At 41.8% G+C, this 23742-nt stretch overlaps 1 protein-coding gene across 7 annotated transcripts in view; it reads right to left on the reverse strand.

Moving 5' to 3' along the window:
* Positions 1–23742, reverse strand: part of LOC126980671 (polyamine-transporting ATPase 13A3-like) — a 63693-nt gene that overhangs the window by 30608 nt on the left and 9343 nt on the right. For 2 of the 7 annotated variants that reach the window (XM_050830788.1, XM_050830787.1), the window contains exons 1-4: positions 15171–15555; positions 8563–8630; positions 7964–8131; positions 5752–5819 (exon numbers count right to left, since the gene is read on the reverse strand). In XM_050830788.1, coding sequence (XP_050686745.1) covers positions 5752–5819; positions 7964–8131; positions 8563–8630; positions 15171–15540 — 674 coding nt within the window. In that variant the 5' untranslated portion in view covers positions 15541–15555. Of the gene's footprint in view, positions 1–5751; positions 5820–6423; positions 6639–7963; positions 8132–8562; positions 8631–15170; positions 15585–15629; positions 15708–23089; positions 23210–23742 lie in introns of those variants that run through there. The other 5 variants (XM_050830791.1, XM_050830790.1, XM_050830794.1 and 2 more) reach the window with 5 other exon arrangements.

The raw sequence follows: 23742 nt of genomic DNA on the forward strand, positions 1-23742 counted from the left end.
CTGCAGCTAAGGACAGATATAGTGGGACAAGAAGCTGCCAATGTTACTCAAGGAATACCTATCAGCTGAGCAAGAGACCACTTGGTACATGCTGGCCAGGCTGATGTTGGGGTGCGAGATCCATCTACCCATAGACTTGATCATGGGACGCCCCCCAGATGAGGAGCTACCCACAGTGAGCACTGGATATGCTGGAGTGCTTCAGGATAGATTGACAGAGGACCAACAACAATTTAGAAGTAGCCTGAGCTTGCAGGGGTCTCAGTGAACTGTCACTGTGACTCTGGTGCCAAATCTGGTGGTGACTTCACTGATGATGACTATGTCTGGGTGCATAACCCAATGTGAAAGGCCTCTCGCCCAAGCTACAAAGTCATTGAGAGTGGCCCAACACAGTCATGGAGAGGCTTACGAAAGTGGCGTACAGAATCACTAGGGATCAATGCTCCAAGCCCAGGGTTGTCCATTTGGAGAAATTATGAAGATATCATAGCTCTGGAAGGTAGGCATGGGACAAGGACGTAGCTGAGGCAAGAGGCAAGGGACGCCTGGGGAGGCAGTAGCTGAGTGGTCAGTGTCCAGGCGCGGCTTCCAGGAGAACGCAGGTTCGTGTCCCGCACGCCGATACAAACAAGCAAGCAATTTTAAAGTCATCACCAAGTGGCCTAAGACTACCCACTTGCTGTCCTGAAGACCATCTATCAACTTGGACTCTAGATTCTCTCATAAAAGAGAATCATAGATAAGCTATGGGGGGCAGCATGAGCCAAGAGAGATGAAGCCATTTTAAACACTTGCCTGCACAACAAAGGGCTGGGGCTGCCCACCAGACCCCACCAAGAAAGCCTACCAGCGCCATAGGTATGTACTACGATGAATGTGGCACAACAGTTTGGGTTGCTAGAGCAAGTAGTGTGTGGGTGCATCAAAGAGTGAGAAGAAAAAGGTCACTCCAAAGGAACTGGTAGAGTATGAATCTGGTGTTTCTAAACCCAGCCACGGTTAGGGTAATGGCATTGTCTGATCCTCCCCACACTAAGGGGATGATATTCTGTGATCAGCAGATCATGGAAGGGAACCAAGAAACTAGTCTTCAGAAGTTTCTCTCTGAGGTTGTCCCACCTACCTGGCAACCAAAAACTGTGCCAAAACCAGCACTTCCCCCTCAGGTCAGGGGTCAAATAAGGTGGTTTGTTTTGTCAACAGCAGAAGATATGTATACTAATACTATTTAATTATTTACACTATGTATAAGATGGGAGTCAGTTCTACGTGGTCTGTCCAGGTTTCCCTTTGTTTCACGGGGAAAATTCCTTTCTGCCATGTCGGGGTCAGCTTTTGCGTGGGTCAGGTCCTTGTCTTCGTCCAGGTGCCCATGAGGGGGTGGAGTCTAGCAGTCCAGACTGCTGTGGTGGCTTGGGCAGCAGGAAGGATTTGTTTAACAGAGCACTTGTCCTCAATTTAAGCTACTGTGTGAATAATTCTGTATATTTCTTTGTTTCACACTTAGGATAATATAAAGCTATGGAGAGCAGCCAATGTAATTAGTTAATAGGCACGTAAAGGGGGATAGGAAGCTGTTGTTCCTCCTCGCTGGCAACAGCTGGTAACCCCGCCTGCCTGGTGGGGCGGCTTCAGGCAGATATATCGCTGACCCGACCCCAGGGTCAGCAGGGTCTTTTCCCACGCCGCTTGCAGCTCAGCTAAGTCAAGGCCTGGCTCCTCTCTCCCTTCGTTTTCCTGCAGTGCCTTCACACAGTTTCTATAGTTTTCCATGCCCACAAGCATGTGTTTTCATTACAGGGGAGAGGTAGTCGTTAGTTTTTGTAAGGTAAAGTGTCGTGTCCCTGAATTTACAGTATTTTCGTTGTGTCCTGCTTTGTCTTCCCCTCATTCATGCTGCCCCTCACCCATGTTTGATTATTTCCCCACATAGTGCAGGAAAGGGAAGGCTGGGCTCATGGAATTTATTTAGACCTACACAAAGCATTTGATAGGTGCCACATAAGATGCTATGGATGATAGAGTGCATTGGAGGACTGGGAGGAGGACTCTTGAGGTGGATGAATTACTTTTTGAAGAATAGGGAAATGAGGACGTAATCAGGAGTGCGAGGTCCTCATGGGGGAAAGAGATAAGTGGATTCCCACAGGAGTCAGTGCTGACTCTGGTCACATTTGTAATCTACATCAACGACATGGCGGAGGGAGTGAACAGCTATATGAGTTTGTTTGCTGTCGGTGCTAAGTTGCTGAGGAGGATTGGGAGTGAAAAGGACTGTCCAGCACTGCAACAGAACCTGGACAAGCTATGGGAATGGAGTCGTAGATGGGAAATGGAATTTAACATCACTAAGTGCAGTGTGATGGAATTTGGAAAGAGCAAAAAAGAATTTTAGGTAATTTTACATTGGGAAACAAGAGCGTTAAGAAAACACCAATAAAAAAGGACCTGGGAGTAATGGTATCGGATAATTTGTCGCCGGAGAAACGCATAAACAGAATTGTAAGTGGGACATACAGCCTGGTAAGAAACATAAAAATTGCTTTTCAATATATGGATGAGAAGATGATGAAAAAATTGATTGTAACCATGATCCATCAAAGATTGGAAGACGCAGCAATAGTATAGTCACCGAGTACAAAGACAATTATAGGGAAAGTAGCAGGGATTCAGAGGGCAGCCACAAAACTGGTTCCAGGACTAAGAGACCTAACATACGAAGAGAGATTGAAGTAGCTGAACCTACAGACACTGGAATAGAGGAGGGAGAGGGGAGATCTGATTGTGGTATATAGAGAGCTGAGTGAGATGGAAAAAATGGACAAAGAATATCTAATAATGTGGGATACAAGAGAATAAAGAGGTCATAGAAGGAAGATGAAAAAGGAAGCCTGTAGAAAAGACAAGGAATAACAGCTTTCCACAAAGAGTGGTGGACACATGGAACGGCCTGGAAAAAGATGTGGTCCATGCAAAGACGCTTCATGATTTTAAGGCCAAGTTGAATTACAGTAGATAAAGGGACGTGACAGAACAAGCGTAGCTCCTCTCCCGTATACCACAACTAAGTAAATACACACTTAGGATGAAACCTTGATATAGTAACCATATTAAAGTTTAAGGATCAAGGGTCTATTGATGGCATCTAACATTTCCTTTTCTTTAAGTTTACTTGTGTAACTTCTTTCAGCTCATTCATAAGCCAGCAATGCTCATCATATGTAGTAGCCACAACAATGGACGTTTGTCGTCAACTAGAGTTCCCAACAGATACTGAGAAATTGACATTATTGTTAAAAATTGACCATTAGTAGGCAAGTCCACAGTGATGAGCTTGCCTGTGCAGATCATTCTCATGTAGGATCCCTTTACATCTACTGCTAGACATCTGAGGTTCTCTAACAAATGGAAGAGTCAATCATTATCTGATTCTTAGAAATCTTGAGTTACCAACAAGTAGAGTTTGCCTAAGGATTTCCTAGGTTTGCTGGCACCTTCTCATTGGCACCCTAACTATTCTGGTGAACCATGCTATGGAATTCCCTCTGACTCAGGAAGGTAGCAAAGGGCTGCAACAGGTTTGCCTCCCACCCATCCTATCCTGTGTGAAGTCCTGATATACCTGCATCAAAATAGCATAATGTTTTATGATAATACCCAACTGATCTGTATCTGAATTACTCCATTATCAATTCCTCTTCTGAGGTTGAAAACTTCAGCCTCATAAATTAGGAAATGGCAACAATAAGTCCTTGCCACAGTTTGATAGGCTCTTAAAGGGCACAAAATGGCAGGGGTGAATTTTTAGCAACACCTTTTACTTCCATAGCAAATGTCAAAACCTTGCTTTCTCTAATTCTTCCAGACACTTCTGGCACCTGGCCAAAAATATCTCCTCTAATTTCACTTTTTCATCTTTCCCTCCTCTCCTCAATCCTGACGGCAGCACCGGCGTCTCATCTATCTCTAAGCCTGAACTCTTCTCTCCAACTTTCGCTAAAAACTCCACTCTGGACAATTCTGGGCATATTCCTCCCACTCATCCCCCCCTCTGACTCCTTTATGCCTGTTATTAAGATTCTTAAGAATGATGTTTTCTATGCCCTCTCTGGCCTCGACCCTCAGAAGGCTTATGGACCTGATGGAGTGCCTCCTATTGTCCTCAAAAACTGTGCTTCCGTGTTGACACCCTGCCTGGTCAAATTCTTTCACCTCTGCCTGTCAACATCTACCTTTCCTTCCTGCTGGAAGTACGCCTACATACAGCCTGTGCCTAAGAAGGGTGACCGTTCCAATCCCTCAAACTACCATCCAATAGCTTTACTTTCATGTCTATCTAAAGCTCTTGAATCAATCCTTAACTGGAAGATTCCAAAGCACTTTTCCACTTCTGATCTTCTATCTGATCACCAGTATGGGTTCCGAAAGGGGCGTTCTACTGGCGATCTTCTTGCTCTATTAACTGACTCTTGGTCATCCTCTCTTAGCTGTTTCGGTGAAACTTTCTCAGTTGCGCTAGACATATCGAAAGCCTTTGATAGGGTCTGGCACAACTGTTTGCTTTCTAAACTGCCCTCATTCGGATTCTATCCTACTCTCTGTTCCTTTATCTCTAGTTTCCTTTACGGCTGTACTATTTCTGCTGTGGTGGACGGTCACTGTTCTTCCCCTAAACCACTCAACAATGGTGTTCCACAGGGCTCTGTCCTATCACCCACTCTCTTCCTGTTATTAATCAATGATATTCTTTCCATAACAAACTGTCCTATCCACTCATACGGTGATGACTCCACTCTGCATTATTCAACTTCTTTCAACAGAAGACCCTCTCAACAGGAATTGCGAGAATCCAGACTGGAGGCTGCAGAACGCTTAACCTCAGACCTTGCTATCATTTCCGACTGGAGTAAAAGGAACCTTGTGTCCTTCAATGCCTCAAAAACCCAATTCCTCCACCTATCAACTCGGCACAATCTTCCAAACACCTATCCCCTATTCTACGATAACACTCAGTTGTCACCTTCTTCAACACTAAATATCCTCGGGCTATCCTTAACTCAAAATCTCAACTGGAAACTTCACATCTCCTCTCTTACTAAATCAGCTTCCTCAAGGTTGGGCGTTCTGTATCGTCTCTGCCAGTTCTTCTCCCCCGCACAGATGCTTTCCATATATAAGGGTCTTGTCCGCCCTCGTATGGAGTGTGCATCTCACGTGTGTGGGGGCTCCACTCACACAGCTCCCCTGGACAGAGTGGAGTCTAAGGCTCTTCGTCTCATCACCTCCCCTCCTCTGACTGATAGTCTTTTACCTCTTAAATTCCGCCGCAATGTTGCCTCTCTATCTTCTATCAATATTTTCACACTGACTGCTCTTTTGAACTTGCTAACTGCATGCCTCCCCCCCTCCCGTGGCCCCGCTGCGCTTGACTTTCCACTCTAGCTCGTCCATATACTGTCCAAACCCCTTATGCAAAAGTTAACCAGCATCTTCACTCTTTCATCCTTTACAATGGTAAACTCTGGGACAGCCTTCCTTTGTCTGCATTTCCTCCTACTTATGACTTGACCTCTTTCAAGAAGAGTGTATCAAGACACCTCTCCACCCGAAATTGACCTCTCTTTTGTCTGTTGTGGGAGCAGTGAGTAGCGTTTTTTTTTTTCTCCACTCTTTTTGTTGCCCTTGAGCCGTCTCCTTTGTTGTAAAAAAAAAATATATATATATTCTTAAAATGTGTGTATTTCTTACCGTATATTTTGGGCACGGACTTCATTGATACTTTTAACAAAGTTCCTCTTGTACTTCTTGAAATATTCCTGAGAAAAGAAAGCTCATATTAAAAGTAAGTCCAATCATGAACTCAGCAGGATATACATATTGGTGCAACACACTCATATTATCTTTCTTTCCCTTAGCCCATGGTGTCAGTATTTACTGTATGTGTGTTTGTGACATTATTTTTCTGTCCCTTTCTTTTTGATGCCTTAAGAGTGGAAAATTCACTCAACATGGCCTCTTTCTCATTATTTACTTTTGTGTTAACACTTCATTGTCCCTCTATTTCTAGTCTCTGTCAACATGCCACCACTTAACCCTCTCTCAGAGTTTACAATAAGACCTCTTTTGGCAGTACAGTCAGGGTGGAGGCCTTTGGCAACTGAACTGAGTGCAGACACATAGGACTGGCCTCCACCCCCACCCACCCCCAAAAAAATAGACAAATAAATAAAAATAAATGTTTGCATATAGCAGAAATTTGTAAGCCAGAGGGTAGAGCCTCCACAGCAGGACAGGGTATGCATCTAGTGCTGTAGTGAGGTACAGGATTGCTTGACATCCCTTGCTTTCAGCTGCAGCCGCTGGATAGCTCCAATGAAAATAAGGCAAGAGTGCAAAAGTCCTTCCTGCCAGTACACAGACCTTCAGAGGGTTCTCCTTGTGGCAATCGAGACCTTGCAGTTCCAGGCTAAATCTCTGGAGTATCTCAGAGCATGTTGGAGCCCCAGAGGTGCTGTGTGCATGACCCACCAGTGTGTGGACACGCCCTGCCACTCCATCAATCCAGTCCAAACAGGTGGGGCTTGTTAGCCATGGTAGGCAATCCACCTAGGCCCTCAGCCAAAAACTGGGGTTGCCTGCCAGGAAGGGTATCCTCAACAGAAAAAGTCTAACTCCAAACCAAAATGAACGACGACAACATCTTCATCAACCCATCCAACCCAATAAGGGAAAATAAGGAGGTTAAATGAAGAAGAATCCCTTTTGGTGGGATATAGAGCCATTCAAGGGCTCATTATCAGTTCTGTACATAATGGGAGACTTTCTAAGCTTAATTCTGATAGGGGCAGCACTGTATCCAGTTCCTCAGAGTGAACGAGATGGAAATGCAATAGTACTACAATATTTCATTCAAATAATACAAAAAAATATTGTATGAAAATATAGCACAGAAGAAAACATTGCTCACTTTGCTTTATTTCTTACAAAAGGAAAGTACTGTAGAAAAAATCTGGAAATACCACTTGATTCTTGACATTTTTTTATCATGATAATGCAAAGGTGAATAAAATCAGGCTTCCAAAGATATGCAATCCATGCTAATGTATTAAATAAGCACAATTTTGAGTGTCCACAAAATATAGAATAAATTTTGTCAAGTAGTATCTGAACACTGTGCCAGGAGACTATAACAGTTGATAATGTTTACTTTATTCTTAATGCTGACAGAGGGCACCAAAATGCCATCAAGAGAACAGATATTCCCTTGATCAAGATAGTGACTCCTGTGAGAGGGGGATTGCAGTAACTATGTAATTACCTTTCTGCAAGTGTTCTGAATGAAATAAACTCTCTCCTTCTGGCCACTCTCATCTGATGGACGGTGTCTTGAGCTTTACGTGCCAGATTAAGAGTGCTGCCAGCAAACTCTTAAAATGGTGACCTATCTGGGTGACTCTGATGCCAAAGCAACTATCTAATATTCTTGGAAACTGTGAATAGTGACTAAATATAATAGGAAGCCCCTTTCTTAGAGTGATAAAGTGTAAGCTGAAACCCTTACTACGCTGCATACCTGTGCCTGGTATCTCCCCTAACCAAAGTTCCTACTAGAGAGGAATTAAGGATTTTTGCTTAGCAAGAAGAAAAAGACGTCAGCTCTGATCATAAATATATCAATAACATTCCTGAGGTCTCATAAAATTTAATGTGGTAAATAAATTACTGGAGAATACAAACCACCTCTCTGATATGCAATTAGTTGTTCTTCCCTGTGAAATGGTTCTACCTGCCTACAAAGTTGTCATGGAATTAGGAAAAAATAATTAAATAAATAAATAAAAAATTAAAACAAAAAAATTACTGCCTAATGCCCTAATCACTGAGATCTTTTTTGCCTTTGGTACTTTTACTATATATACTTAACAAACTGTGAGCAATACATAGAAAAAATTATACTCACCACTATGAGAACCTTGGTGGCATGATTTAGGGAACACTGTGAATGGGTGGCCTTGAGCATCCACACGGGCACCCAGTGAAACACAAGGCGCAGGAACCCGGCAGACACCACGATGAAGAACCAGGTGATGCCCGTTTTGACTCTTGATCGGCGGTATCCATATATTTCCTGGAGCAAAAAATATTGTACTAAGTTATTATACAGAACAATACAAAATATTGATATAGGCCTGAAGGAATTACTCTCAAATCTGTAGCATCCCTCCTAGAATATACATGTAGACAATAATATTATATAATTTAGTTAGGGGTAAGTGTTTCAAACAAAGCTTATAAGACTACACATAGCATCTTTTCATGGCAAAAGAGTTGTAACAATAATCTAGAGTGTTTTCTGGGCACTAAATCAAAGGAAAGAATGAATGGATGACAATAAATACATAGGCCTATTTTACTAAACATAGGTTGTAAATCACACATAAAATTCCATCTTTTTTTATATATCTTTCAGCCAAATTGATTGCCAGTGAAAAGAATGTTACCTTTGATGGCATGACCTCACCCTTCTCTCTGGGCTCAAAGACATAAGAATGCACTTACTGCTTGGTCATCTTCATTGGCGTCTATATGGTCTACACCAGGTTTCACGATGTTTGGACCTTGCTCTCCTGAAAAGATAAAGGAACATGTGTATTATAATCATCATCATCACCTTCAGGCATTATTAGTCCACTGAAAGGCAATGGTCTTTCCCAGAGCTCTCCATGTCTCTGTCTATTAATCTATAACTCCATCTATTGCTAGCAAATCTGCCAAAGTTAATCTCCTCACTGTGATGGCCTGAAATGTACTACAATTGTTATGGTATTTTTCCCCAAGTAAATAGAGTCAACGGGATGTTTGCGCAACCATATATGTATATGTACATGGGTTTCTCACGACTTGTGAAGGACTAGAGAGAGAGGGATAAGAAGAAGGTAAGAGAGAAAGTTATATGGTTGTACAAACATCCCATGTTAACTCTATTTACTTGGGGAAAAAATACTACAACAATTGTAGTACATTTCAGGCCATCACAGCTATGCCACTGATCAGACAGGAAAAACAGGGAAAGACAGGAAGTGAGTGTCATTGATTAGGGAACAAAGGCTGAAAATATTTAAAATTATTAAGAATATGAAATTAACTTTGGCAGATCATATCAAGCATAGAAAAGATTAACAGATGCATAACCAAGGTAACAGTGACAAGTCAAAAATTGTAGGTCAGGCCAAACAGGACCAGGTGGAGAGATGAGATTAGAGGATTTGCTGGAGCAGGATGGAGTACAGAACATCAAATTCTCAACTAAATCAACAATAAATCATAAGAAAAATATCTATATAAATAAAATGCAATGTCTGTGTACCTCTATGGTGCAGTTGCCAGTCTGTCATATTATCGCTCAGTTATTTTGTCGGAAAACTTCCCGATGTAAGTCTAAATTATCCCTGTAGTTTCCTTTTATCGTTCAGTTATAGCGTTGCAAAATTTTCTGAAGTAAGAATTTCTTGATTGTTGAAAATCATTCTAGAAAAGTCTAGTTTAGCAGTATTTGTTTATATGCATCTAAACTATTCTTGTAATTTCAGGAATGTTCAATGAATGAATGAATCAATCAATTGGGGGCACATGCCGAGAGGCTCATCGCCTCACTCACCCTATGACACCATGTCTGGGGATCCCTCCGGGCAAGTCTCCATGCAGGCTGGCCCCCGTCCCATCCTGAGAATCTCCTGGCAGGATCTATCGACTTGCTCAAGCCACGAACTCGGTGGGCGTCCCCTTGGCCTCCTCTTCTCAGGATTGTCTCTTACAGAAACAACCCAATGAGCTGGGTCGGCTTCTGGGTAGAATGCCACATGCCCGTCTAGCCAGAGTTACCGTTGACGAACTACGCAGGTCACATCAGTCTCACGGAGTAATCGCCGGTTTGACACAAAGTCACTCCAGTGGTATCCCATGATTCTGCACAGACACTTATTACCAAAGGCATTAATCCACTTCTCCGAATCCCTATTTTGTGTCCATGCCTCACAGTCATGGAGTAAGACAGGGTCCACAGGGAGCACAAGACTTAGAGATCCGGATCTTTGTCCTCTACACAGATATCGACGTATTTCGCGCCGTATAGCGTGCACCTTTTTCACATAAAAAATGAAAAATGCCTGAAAGTTTAGCCCTGCGCATTATACGCCGAATGTTCAAATTTTTTATGATTTTTTTTCTTCTTTGGGGTGTTTTTAAGGGTCTGTTTTTCGTCTTATCCAATAACAACTGCAAACTTACCTTTATTATTGTTTATGATCCTTCATAGTCCATAGTTGTCTTATAATATATTACCATAGAATACAGGGCGATCAAATAACTAATACCTATACAAAAAATAAATCGGTGGAGGATCGCCCATGCCCTGCTGTTATCCCGTTTTTCCGTCGAGCGCCATATGTATGATCTTGATCTTGATGTCACAGGTGGCTTAAGATTGTATGTATAAAGAGCAGTACAAGCTACATTAAAAACCACATTGAAAAAAAATCCATGTGTTCATTATTAATTATTTATATTAGTGAGAATAATGGGGTAAATATGATATCAGAAACTGTACATCATGAGTAATGTACGAGGAGTTATTTCGCGCAATACCAGCCTAGCCGCCATTGCTTTGTTTGAAAACCACATAATCACACCCATACAAGAAACAGCTGCATGCCGCGTGTCACCAGAACCGCGTGAATTGTGTCTTCCCTAGTTGTCTGTCACAACCTACGAGTGATTGTGAAATAATATGCTAATTATGATCTCAGAAGCTGTACATCATCAGTATGTTCCAGGAGATATTTCGCGCAGCACCAGCCCGGCCGCCATTTTCATTGCTTTACTCAAGGATACTTGTCAATTCAAGCAGTACAGATTACGCCAAAAAATATATAAATTTCGGGAAACTGTACATCGTCACTGTTTTAAACCCGTACATATTTCTGAGCATTTTAAGAACCTTTTCTTTCCAAAATTGTTCTTAAAGTTTGGGGTGCGCGTTATACGCCGCGAAATACTACTCGTGCTGAGCGAGTCCATAAAACCCTGGGCCAGGCCAACCTGCCATGAGATGTCATGGGAAGACCCACCATTGTTCTGAACTACGTTATTAAGGTTGTTGAAATTTTCGGAGATATCAATGTCCTCGCCATACACCTGAACAGACTGTACTGTTTTATCTAGCAAGCCTCCAAACACCTGTACCTTGATCTTGGCCCAGGATACCTTAAGTCCACAAGGATTCCTGCATCATGAGCAAAATCAAGGTCAGCAACCCTGGTAGTCAACAGATATGAGTGAGTGGGAGGGGTTGGGTGTGGACGTGTCGGCGTGAGCTCCTCGCTCCTCGGAACTGCTGAGTCGACAATGGCGGGCAGAACCAGGAATCTGAGAGACTTCTGTTGTGTCTGTGAAGATTTTACAGGCGAGAAGTGGATCGCATGCTGTGTGTGTCCAACGTGGTGTCATGTGAAGTGTGCTAATTTGACTGGGGTCACGCAGGATAATATAGGCTACAGAAGCCCCCCGCCGTTCACGGCCTCACTGTTCACGGATTCGCTTATACGCGGGTAGGGTATTTGCGACACCCCCCGCCGAACGTGGATGAAAACTCGCGTATATGCGGTCTGTAGCGCCTGGAAAGGGTACGTTTGAGAGAGCGACTCGGGCCGCCCCGGGCGCCCAGACGACCCGGACCCTTCACTGCGTCTGGACGGCAAGCGGACTGCCACCAGTGGCCGACAGGTGACCATTAACTGTTGAACGGCGACCGGATGGCAAGCGGACGCCGTCTGGTTGCCGTCAGACAGAAGGAGGTCGCTGATGTTCGCCGTCCACTTTTCATCTGTCATTGGCCGTGGTCGACGTCCGGCCCTCCAGCACACGGCGAGTTGTGCAGCGACCGGTGGTAGATCAAACCGCCCTTGCCCGGAAATGAGGTACATTCCTGAGCAATGCTGTGCCACGCCCCTCAGCCCGTCCAAACTCCGTCCCGACTCATCCTACTCTACACGGGTAAATGTGTATGGGTCACCTCTGCCTAACCAAAATAAATCACTGCAGGACATGATGTGCACAGCTGTGGAGCTATTGGTCTTTATAATTTTCAAAAAAGAATTGTTAATTTCATCTTCTGCTCTGCCCAGGGTGATGGAAATGCATTAGAACGAATATAATGTAACATACATACTAACAACAGGTTAAACCAAGATTGCTTGGAGCATTTTTTGCATGTCTGCGGCACATAGGGGGTGGGGGGTGGGGGGGGGGGGTCACAAATATCCGTCTTTTGCTGCAATGAAGCACATAATACTTTCATTACCTTTATAAGTAACTATTTTTTCACAAATAATAATGAGAAATGTGTAACATAAGTGGGTGATAATATTACTGTAACACGTCAGCAGCAGGTCGTTAAGGGAGGTCTCCGTCCTCATTGCGACAGGACGCGTACTGGTCCTTGCCTGTCGGTCACCGGTCGGCGTATGGGGGGCGTCTTGGCCTGACTCTAGGTGTGAGGTCAAGGTGTGAATCTCACCATGGTCGCCGTCCGGCCACACACTGGACGGACACTGAACGGACACTAAACGACCGTCGGTAATTAACGCCCCTCCCTGCTCTGGGTCCTGACCTATTTCTGGTCTTACTCCCCTAATCCTCTGCAGCTGCTTTCTTAACCCCTCGTAGTCCGCCTTCCTGAGGTCAGGTATTAATGCGTTGTTACTGCTGACTCTGTCCTACCATTTAATATTAAATCTAATTTCCTTATGATCGCTGTTACCTAATGAATGCCCAACCTCTATGTTGCTTATCATGTCCTCTCTATTAGTTAACAACAGATCCAAAATATTTTCTTCCCTCGTTGGTGTTCTAATTAACTGCTTAAGGAAACTGTCCTGTACCACATCTAACAGATCCTGCGCCTCCTGGTCTCCTGCTAAAGTATCCCACTCTGCTCCTATAATTAAAATCCCCAATTACACACACATTCCTATATCTTGACGCCCTACTAATTTCCTGTAAAAGGGGTTCTACTATCCCTGTTAAAGTTGGACGGTCTATAAAGTACTCCTATGACAAGCTTCTCCTTCCTACCTATTGTTTCTATTCAGAGGGATTCTGTATTGGTATCTACCTTCATTGAGTTGTTAATGACACACTTAAGATTGTCCCTGGCGAAGAGTGCGACCCCACCCCCCTTCCTGCCTATTCGATCTTGGTGGAATAACCTATACCCTTCAGTCTCTAATTCTGGGAGAAAGTGTCTGTCTGCAGTATTGATCCATGGCTATGATCGCTATCATATCAAATTTCTCTACGCACGCCTTTCCCCGCAATAAATCTATCTTATTCCTAATGCTTCTACTGTTTGTATAGTACACATTTATACCTACCCCTTGATTTACCCTGCAACTGCTATCACTTTTATGTTCCCACTAGCTATTGCCATCTTAGGCCCCCTCTAACTTACCCTAAAAAAACCTGCAGGGCCCCCAATCCACGTTCAAGGGAATCAGACAAAATCTGAACCCCCTCTCGTGAAAGTTGAACCCCGTCCCTCTGCTATAGGTGGTTCTTGCCAAAGAGTCAGTCCCAGGTGTCGACAAATGTCCATCCATTGGCTTTGCAATAATCCGCCAACCTGCAGTTTATTGCACTAGCCCTGGACAGCCAAATGCCACCAACCTGCCGCCTTGGCAGAACCACACACACCACAGGAACCCCGCCCTTGCACGTAACACTTCGGAGAGCCTCTCTATAGCGATGCAGAAGCATAGCTGGGCACGACAACAGAAAACATTATTCCCGATAACCGATAACTGATAATGGAAAACCTTATCAGTGATAACCGATATTCGTTAACTGAAGACACAAATATAGGCGATAACCGATACCCGATATAAATCCATAATTCCGATATTAGCTAGAGATAAGTCCGATAGGCGAAAACGATACTATATTGATATTTCAATCAAATAAAAAACAAAGATGAATTCAAATTTTCATTATTTGTATTTTAGAAAACTTACAAAACCTGAAAACCACACGTTGACACGTACCTATGGACGGTAATACTAAGAACGCCTGAGCCGGTTTTGTCCCCACCATCAAAAGCTGGCGCTTGTGTTTACAAACACTGGTCTCTCGTGAACTGCGCATGCTCAGACCAGCAAGCGTAGACCTGTACACTCGCACAAAGCTTTTTAACCGTAATAAAGAGTTGCTGGAAGGCTGAATCAGACATACAGTACCACTACCACCGTTCTCTCTGTTTCTAGAACGACACTCTGTACGAGTTGTATTCATATGTACAGCTAGAGTGTCGTTCTAGAAACAGCGAGGATGGTGGTCCTGCATGTCTGATTCAGCCTTCCAGCAACTCTTAATGTGTTAAAAAGCTTTGCGAGACTACAGGGCTACGCTTACTGGTCTGAACATGCGCAGTTCACGAGAGACCAGTGTTTGTAAACAAAAGCGCCAGTTTTTGACGATGGAACACCAAATAACACAACACCGGGTGCCTTCAATACCATGGCATGCTCACAAACGAATATGGAATATCAAACTTGAGGCAGTGAATAATCATTTGTTGGGCAAAGTTTCTTTGATTTTTGAGTCTAACATAAAAAAATAACCTAATGTTTTAATGTTGATGGTCTAAGTATGAAATCTCTTCACCGAAGATATTTCATACCCCGAAGTTTTTTCATACAACACCGGGCGCCCGGGCCACGCATGCGCAGTAGGGAGAAAACTTTTTTTTTTCTGAGGCGGAAAAAAGTAGCGTTTATCGCTAGTTTGGTTACAAAAGTAACGAAGATACCGATATATATTTAAATAAGTAGCAGATGGCCGATAACCCGATTTTGTTATCAGCGATAAAGTATCGCGATAACGCCCAGCTATGCGCAGAAGCTGCTCGCTCCCTAACCTGCCTATGTCGTTCCCTCCCACGCTCAGGCAGACGATGGGTTTGACTCCCTCGTCTACCATGCACGTCTCTACCCTATCGCTGACATCCCTAATCCCCGCCCGTGGAAAACACATCCGGGTCCTACGCTTCTTATCTCTAGCACAAAAGGCCCTATCTAAAAACTTGACCTGGCTATCCTCAACAACCAAAATGTTACCTCTGGGAAGGGATTGGTCATCTGCCCTCCTCTCCTTCACCTCCTGGTCCTCCACTGCTTCCTCCTCCCTCGACTCAGAGAGAGCCTCGAAGGAGTTGCGGCACTCCACACCCTCAGGAGTGGACCTTTTCAGCTCAAGGCGGCTTCCACGGTTCTCAACCACCTTCCAGCCCCCATCTGCAGACGGTGTACTTTGTACATCACCTGACTGAAAACATGATGAGCGGAGGACTCGATTTGCCTCCCTCATGGCCTCCACAGTCTTCTCCAACTCCTCTATTCTCTTCAATAGAGAGTTTACCAGTTTCACTGTATCGACTGCCACCCCACTGGCCACGCCACCACCCTTCACTGCACCACCGTCATTCATCCCACTAGACACAGTCAACCCAGAGCACGTCTGAACACCTTCAAGACCTGAGGGCAACTCATACCTTTTCTCTCTCCCTTTTACCTCACCTTTACCTGACCCTCCCTCCCTCTCTCTCTTCTTTTCCCGTCCCATTTCCTCCACTCACTGCCCTTGTTTCCTCTTTCTCACACCATCTTATCTTTAGTCTTATCTCTCACTCTATCACTCTCTTCCTCCTTCTCTCCTACCTCATTAGATTATATGAAAACACACACACACACACACACACAGAAGGGGAAATGGAAAGGGTGTGGGGAAGAAGGGGCAGAAGTGAGTGTCAGGTCATGTCCTGACCGAAGCCCTGACCTGACTCTCCCTACTGCCCCTCCCTCCCCACACCCTTCTCCTTTCTTCTTAACCCTGCGGGGCATATGACGCCCCTGTCAAGATACAGTATGGCGTCAACACGTGGTAGCTTTTATGTGTTTGTTCGTCGGCAGCTGCCGTGCCAACTATGTTCAGTTCTTGTTTGAGTCATGAAGTAGGAGGCACTGTCCGCGCGGTCATTCTCCCGGTCTTGGCTATAATTGCGTTTTAAATCTAGGGTACTCATCTTATGCTCTGGAGGTATAAGAACTGTGGGAGTGTTACAGACTAGCATATGCCATTACAGTAAACAAATAATACGCGAGACATACTACCGTACGCCATTACAGAAAAAAAATAATAAGAAACTTTATATTTTTTTATTTCTATAGTGACAATTTTTCTACGCATGTGCATAAATGTGTTTGTGAGATGTTTATTATATTTTGTGTTGCCTTTAATCACTGATTCAAGTAATATTATTTTATGTTGTACTTTTTTTTTTCTTTCTGGCAGGTTATAACTAATAGTATATAAAGACTTTGAAAGAGATAATAGTATAATACAAGATGTCAGGGAAACGAAAAGGTAAAGGAAAAGTGTAATACGGCGAGTAAAAGAATTTAATGTTCAGTTGTCGGAAAATGTTATTTTGAGTTACATTCTTTAGTCTCCCCTCACATTTACTTTTTTTCTTTAAATGAATCCTGTCCGTGATTGATGGTAAACTAGAGAAGTTGAACTTTAATTCCAAGCCTATAATTCAAAGATTGCTAAGAAACATGTTTTGATTTTTTTTTAAAGGAGTCTGTCACACTCACCGTATGTTATAGTAAGATGGTTTCATGCCTCATGCCCTTAAGGGTTAAGAACATAGGGAGACTGCACGAGGCCGAATGGCCTACACAGGGCAGCTCCAGACTCCCTCCCACTACCACCCGTCATCCTCGTCCATATGCAGCTATCAAGTCTACTCATAAAACAAGCTATCGTCCCTGCAGTCACTATGTGATTGCTTAGTCTATTCCATTCCCCCACCACCCTATTACTAAACCAATGCCTGCTTATTTCCCTTCTAAATCTATACTTTTCTAATTTAAATCCATTATTGCGTGTCCTGCTGGCTAATTCTCAGTACTTTACTTATATCACCTATGTTGTAACATTTGACCCATTTGAATACTTCTATCAGATCTCCCCGCACTCTTCGTCTTTCTAGTGAATGTAATTTGAAATGTTTCAGCCTATCTTGATATGGGAGGTTCCTCGATCAGTCCCTGAATCATCTTGGTCATCCTCCTCTAAACTGATTCTAGCAAGTTGATGTCCATTCTTGTTTACATCCTCTGTACCTCTCCCTGTTTCCTCCACTCCTTTTCCTTGTTATCCCTTCTTACATTCTCTATCTGTATTTTTTTTATCACTCATTCTGTCGCTCTCCTCCTCCCTTTTCCCTTCCCTGTATTTACCTAGTTGTGATATAAAGGAAGTGAGCTACGTTCATATTGTCTTTTCTCTGAGCATTTTTCCGTCCCGCTCAACACAGTAATTCCTGCGCGAAGTTCGTATTTACGAAGCAAATGTCGGAAGTCGAAACAAGAATTATAAAATCATTTATTGGGACCGTCGCAACGACGAAACGTCGTAGGAAGTGTTTATAAGAGTGTAGGAAAGGTCAAGAAGAGTGTGGGGGGGGTTTAAAAAGCCTTAAAATATACACGTATATATAATAAAATAAATATAAGGTCACTACTTTGCGGATTTTCGCCTATCGCGGGGGGTTCTGGAACCTAACCCCCGCGATAGACGAGGGATCACTGTGTGTGTGTGTGTGTGTGTATATATATATATATATATATATATATATATATATATATATATATATATAGACATAGATATATATATATATATATATATATATATATATATATATATATATATATATATATATATATATATATATATATATATATATATATATATATATATATATATATATATATATATATATATATATATATATATATATATATATATATATATATATATATATATATATATATATATATATATATATATATATATATATATATATATATATATATATATATATATATATATATATATATATATATATATATATATATATATTTATCTATCTATCTATCTATATATATATATATATATATATATATATATATATATATATATATATATATATACATACACACACACACACACACACACACACACACACACACACACACACACACACACACACACACATATATCCGCCACAGTTTAGCAGTACCATCTTTGCCCAGCGCACGATTTGACATGGCATTCCATGCTGTACACCACACCAACTGTGTGATCTTGAATTATTACACATTCTGCTACCACGCCACCAAACCTTCACTACTTTCACCGTTGAGGCCGCGCCGCTAACAACAAAATCAAGGCCGCAACAATGCACAAGAACTTAACAAACAACCAAACACACAATCATATACTGGACGTGGCCTTGAAAAGTCAAATTCAACTCAACCTAATCTAAAGTACCTTAGTGATAAGTTTCCTGATACTGTTTTATGCTGTTCCTGCGAAATTCCCAAAGGTGCGAGATACGCGTCTTTGGGCCAGCACTGCTATCCCGACATACTACCAGAAGCAACAAAAAGAGCAAAATAATATACTACAAACAGCAAAGAATATACTGCAATTAACAATAACAAAAGAACTTCTAAACATATACTATGTGGATAAAATAGGAGGCGGTGGCTGAGTGGATAGCGTGACGACGCCGCGTTCCTGACGACGCGGGTTCGCGCCCCGCCCGGTGCCACAAGTTGGGATTTTTCAGTCACCGCCGAGTGGCCTAAGACTACCCACATGAGACCACCTATTAACCCGGACTCTAGATTCTAGGATCAAAGATGAGCTCTGGGGGTCAGCATGAGCCAATGCAAGATGGCGCCACTATAAACACTTGCCCGCGCCACAACGGGCTGGGGCAGACCATCAAGCCCTACCACCAAAGCCTACCTACCCAGTACATATTACAAACAGCAATAAGGAACTCCCTGTCAAAATTAACCTCCACTTGGGCTAGTAAAACTAGTATATCTGTGAAATCGCCAGTGACCCGAGACTCTCGATCCACGCCCAGCCTCTTATAAGACAGCGTCCTCAGATGTGAAGAAACCCAACATAACGAAAAAACATTTACGCACACTACTTGAAATATGCACCAAAGAAGCGCCCTTCACCTGCTCCCGCGGAAAGTTGTATTGCCAAGTGAATGGCGTGGCCGTGGGCAGCCCCATGGATGTACTTTTCGCATACTTTTCATGGGAAGCATCGACTCGACGACCATCCAGAATCGTCGCCTCTCAATCTACGGCCGATACATCGGTATGTATATATATATATATAAATATATAAATATATATATATATATATATATATATATATATATATATATATATATATATATATGTATGTATATGTATATATATATATATATATATATATATATATATATATATATATATATATATACATATACATACATATATATATATATATATATATATATATATATATATATATATATATATATATATATATATATATATATATATATATATATATATATATATATATATATATATATATATATACACACACACACACACACACACACATATATAATGTTTGGTGTGGGGGGAGAGTAGAGAGAGCGCGATAGTGTTGCCCGCCTATCTGGCGAGCTGTTGTGGCAAAGCCCTCCCGACACCCGTCAAGGATACGGAATCTATGATATAATGTATGTATGTATGTATGTATGTATGTATGTATGTATGTATGTATATATATATATATATATATATATATATATATATATATATATATATATATATATATATATATATATTATATATTTTACAAGCACAATCAATACAGTGAATATAAGGTAATATATATATATATATATATATATATATATATATATATATATATATATATATATATATATATATATATATATATATATATATATATATATATATATATATATATATATATATATATATATATATATATATATATATATATATATATATATATATATATAACAAAAAAACATTGAAGCCCCCCAAAAAACTTTTCTGTTTTTTTGAAAAAGTTTTTATTTGGAAAAAAAAAATGATTTTTTTTTAAACCGTGTTTTTTTTTCCACCCTGTATATACGTCAGAGTCAAGAACATGAAAGAGCTCCAAGAACTTAAATAAAAAAACTTACGAACACCTCCGGCATCAACTTCACATTTGATGTGTACAGAGGGACTCGCCTCCCTTCCTCGACGTGTTCTACGCCCATGACTCCGGTTTTAACACTGCCTATAGTGTACGTCAAAGGAACTATTATAACACAAGACTCTTGCCTCACCGGACAATATACATCCGCCGCGCCCACTGCTACAGTTCTAGGAAAAAAATATTCCTAGAGAAGAGTGACTGCTCTAATCCTTCAAACTACTGGCCTATTCCTTTGGCTTTCTTCAACTTTGTCTCTATAAAGCTTTTGCATCAAACCTTAACAGGAAAGTTCTAAAGCATCTATCAAATTTTGGCCTCTCTAATCACCCGTACAAATTCCGCAAAGGGAGTTCTATTAATGATCTTGCTTTCCTAACTGATTCTTGGTCACCCTCACAACCGTTTCGGTGAATCTTTTGCTGTAGCCTTATCTCGAAAGCTTTTGACATAGTCTGGCACAAATCCTTGCTTTCTAACCTAGTCTTCTATGGATTCTGGCACCCTCTCTGTGCCTAATTTTATCTCGAGTTTCCTTTCCGGCCGATTTATCCTTGCTGTAGCAGTCATTGCTCCTCCACCTCCATGGTTCTACCCCTAAACCTATCAAAAGTAGTGTTCCGCAGGGCTCGGTTTTATCTCTCACTCTCTTTTCACTGTCCATTAATGATTTTTCCAAAGCAAACTGTTCTATCCACTTCTACATTGATGACTTTACATTCTCGACATCTTTTACCACAAGACCCTCCGAACAGGAATTACTACAGGACTCAGGGCTGGACGCTTAACATTTGACCTTGCTATCATTTCTGAATGAGGCAGAAACAACTAGTCCTTCAGTGCCTCAAAAACTTAATATCTTTACCTGACAACACGTCACAGTCTTCCGAACACCCAACCCCTATTCTTCTATCACACTCAGCTGTCCCCTTAACCTCTTCAGTACCATGACGCAGTATATGAGTCATTTCATCTCTCGAACCATATCCGAGAGACGCTGTATGTGCGTCATGGTCATTGGACTATTCTACGTAGTCTGTAAAACCAGGATATGGCATGGAGGTTATGTTTTGTCTGCTTGTATTGAAGGGGTTAAATACTAAACACACTCGGTCTATCATTAACTCAAAATCTCAACTGCATGGAAACTTTATATCTCGACTATTGCTATATCAGCTTCCTCAAAGCTAGGCGATATGTATCGTCTTCACCAGTTTTTCCCCTCCCAGATGTTATCTTGTCCGCCCTCGCACGGAGTATGTTTATCATTATGTGTGTGTGGGCTCATACACACAGACCTTTTGGACAACCAAAAAAATTTCGTCTCATCAACTCCCCTCCTCTTAATTTGCTCTTACTGACAGTCTTCAACCTATTAAACTCCGTCGCAATGTTGCCTCTTTCTATTTTCTATCGATATTTGCATGCTGACTTCTTCTCTTAACTAGCTGTACACGACTTTCTACTACTAGATCATCCCTATTCAAATCCCCTATGCTAGAGTTTACAAGCATCTTCATTCTTTCATCCCTTTTGCTGGTAAACTCCGGAACAGCCTTCCTTCGTCTGTATTTCCTCCTGCCTATACGACTTGAACCCTTTCAAGAGAGGATTATCAAGACCTCTCCATCCGAAAATGACCCTTTCTTTTGGCCACTCGAACTTTTTTTTTTCTTTTTAGGGGCAGCGTGTAGCGGTTCTTTTTGTTTTCTGCGTATGTTTTGCCTTGAAGCTGGTTTCATTACTGTAAAAAAATAAACCATAGCTAGAAAGGCTCACCCAAGTTCCTGTTAACAATGGATATCACGACATCAATGCAGCTATAAGCCGTACAGTGTAGCCTATCACCAGCCCGATAACAACACAGCATAGCAGAACATAATCAAGCAATACTACAGAAGCTACATGTCACTGGAATACGTACACAAGACAGAAGAGATACAGTTAGTAAAGACATTTTCTATAAAAAGTCAACAGACACTGACTGTAACTTACAACTGACAATACACTAGAAAAACATGAAGACGTCACATTTACTCATCAAGAACCACCAAACACAAACACCTGCACCTTTGCAAGCAGACCACGTCACCGAGCACACCTGCGCTATTGAGGACTACACTGCCGAAATGCCTTGCTATCTACAGAAGGGGAAAAAAAAAAAAAAAAAAATCACTACAACATCGCACTATACACTATACATCGCAGACACGTGACCATCAATCAACTTTGTCACAAGGTTTGCAAATATTGCCTACAACGAAAAAAAAAGAGGAACGCAGTGGAATAGAAAACGTCATCTCACTATGAGGGTGATAAACAAATTTGCAGATAACAAAACGAACGTTGTTGGGCCAGCCGAGCAAAATATTGACAGAAAAAAAGCTTTCCCACCACAGAAAAAAGAAAGATGGTTGAACGCTCCGTGCACACCTGAAGCGACCTTGAACACGTTTCACGGCCTGACGGTTTAGGGTTACGGGGCGGGGCCTGCGATGCTGCGCCCGACATTCTATGAGCGGAAATCCGGTATATACAAGTCTTATTTGTGGTGAAAATGCGCAGCTGTCTTCTGGTCTGGGGGAACGAGAACTAATAGGAGCTTACATGGCATTTTTTTCATGGTTGAACTTGACCTTATCTAATCGAGGTGCTGAATGCTACTGTTTGTGTAATCAAGGCCCGTCGGTGGTTGCTTTCACCCATGTGTTGGACGTGTCATCCCAATTACCCATACAATATACACATTTAAAAAAAACCCATCAAGCTAATTCACCTACTAACGTCAGCTAACTATAACTGCAAAGAAATAATTATCACTTATTGAAAAAAATCCTGCAAAACACTCCTGGTGGGACATCAGGTACAAGAAAAGACTTGCCTTCCACCCTCATCGACGATTACGTGTTGATCACCACTCAAATGACGAGACAGATTCATAAACACACACAACCGTGTACACACATACTCCCACCTCGATTTCTTAATCTCGACTGGCAAAACATTCTTTTCCGGAGGTGGTGTGGTGGGGAATGCTGAGACGCCGATACCTATGTTCGTTTTCTAGTTGCTTTTCTACTCTCTTGTACTTATTCGTGAGAAATGTACAACCTCACATATAAATAGCGACATCCACCTGAGTCGATTAACGTAAAAAGTTAAAAATAAACAAGTATATATCTTTGATAACATATAATTTTAAAAATAATTTATGGAAATGGTAACTCAAAATCTACCTGTCCTTCTAGTGTTGCCATGTGTCACTGGTGATCGACTTGTATGGTGAAATGGTGGGTTCCCGTGCATCTACTCAGTATTCTACTGACATCAAGGGAAGGGGTAGTGTTTACTAAAGTGTGTCAGCGGGCAGTCCACGAGCTCAAGGCCGAGGAAAGGCGTTTCGGAGTGGACCAATTGTTGTTGGTGTGGAAAACGGTACCTGGTTCTGATGTGCATCTTTGGCCTATGCAACATCGTGAATGGAATAACACGAACTATTACACTACTATTATTACTACTACTACTATTACTACT

This window comes from Eriocheir sinensis, chromosome 45 (assembly GCF_024679095.1).
Source record: "Eriocheir sinensis breed Jianghai 21 chromosome 45, ASM2467909v1, whole genome shotgun sequence".
NCBI lineage: Eukaryota > Metazoa > Arthropoda > Malacostraca > Decapoda > Varunidae > Eriocheir > Eriocheir sinensis.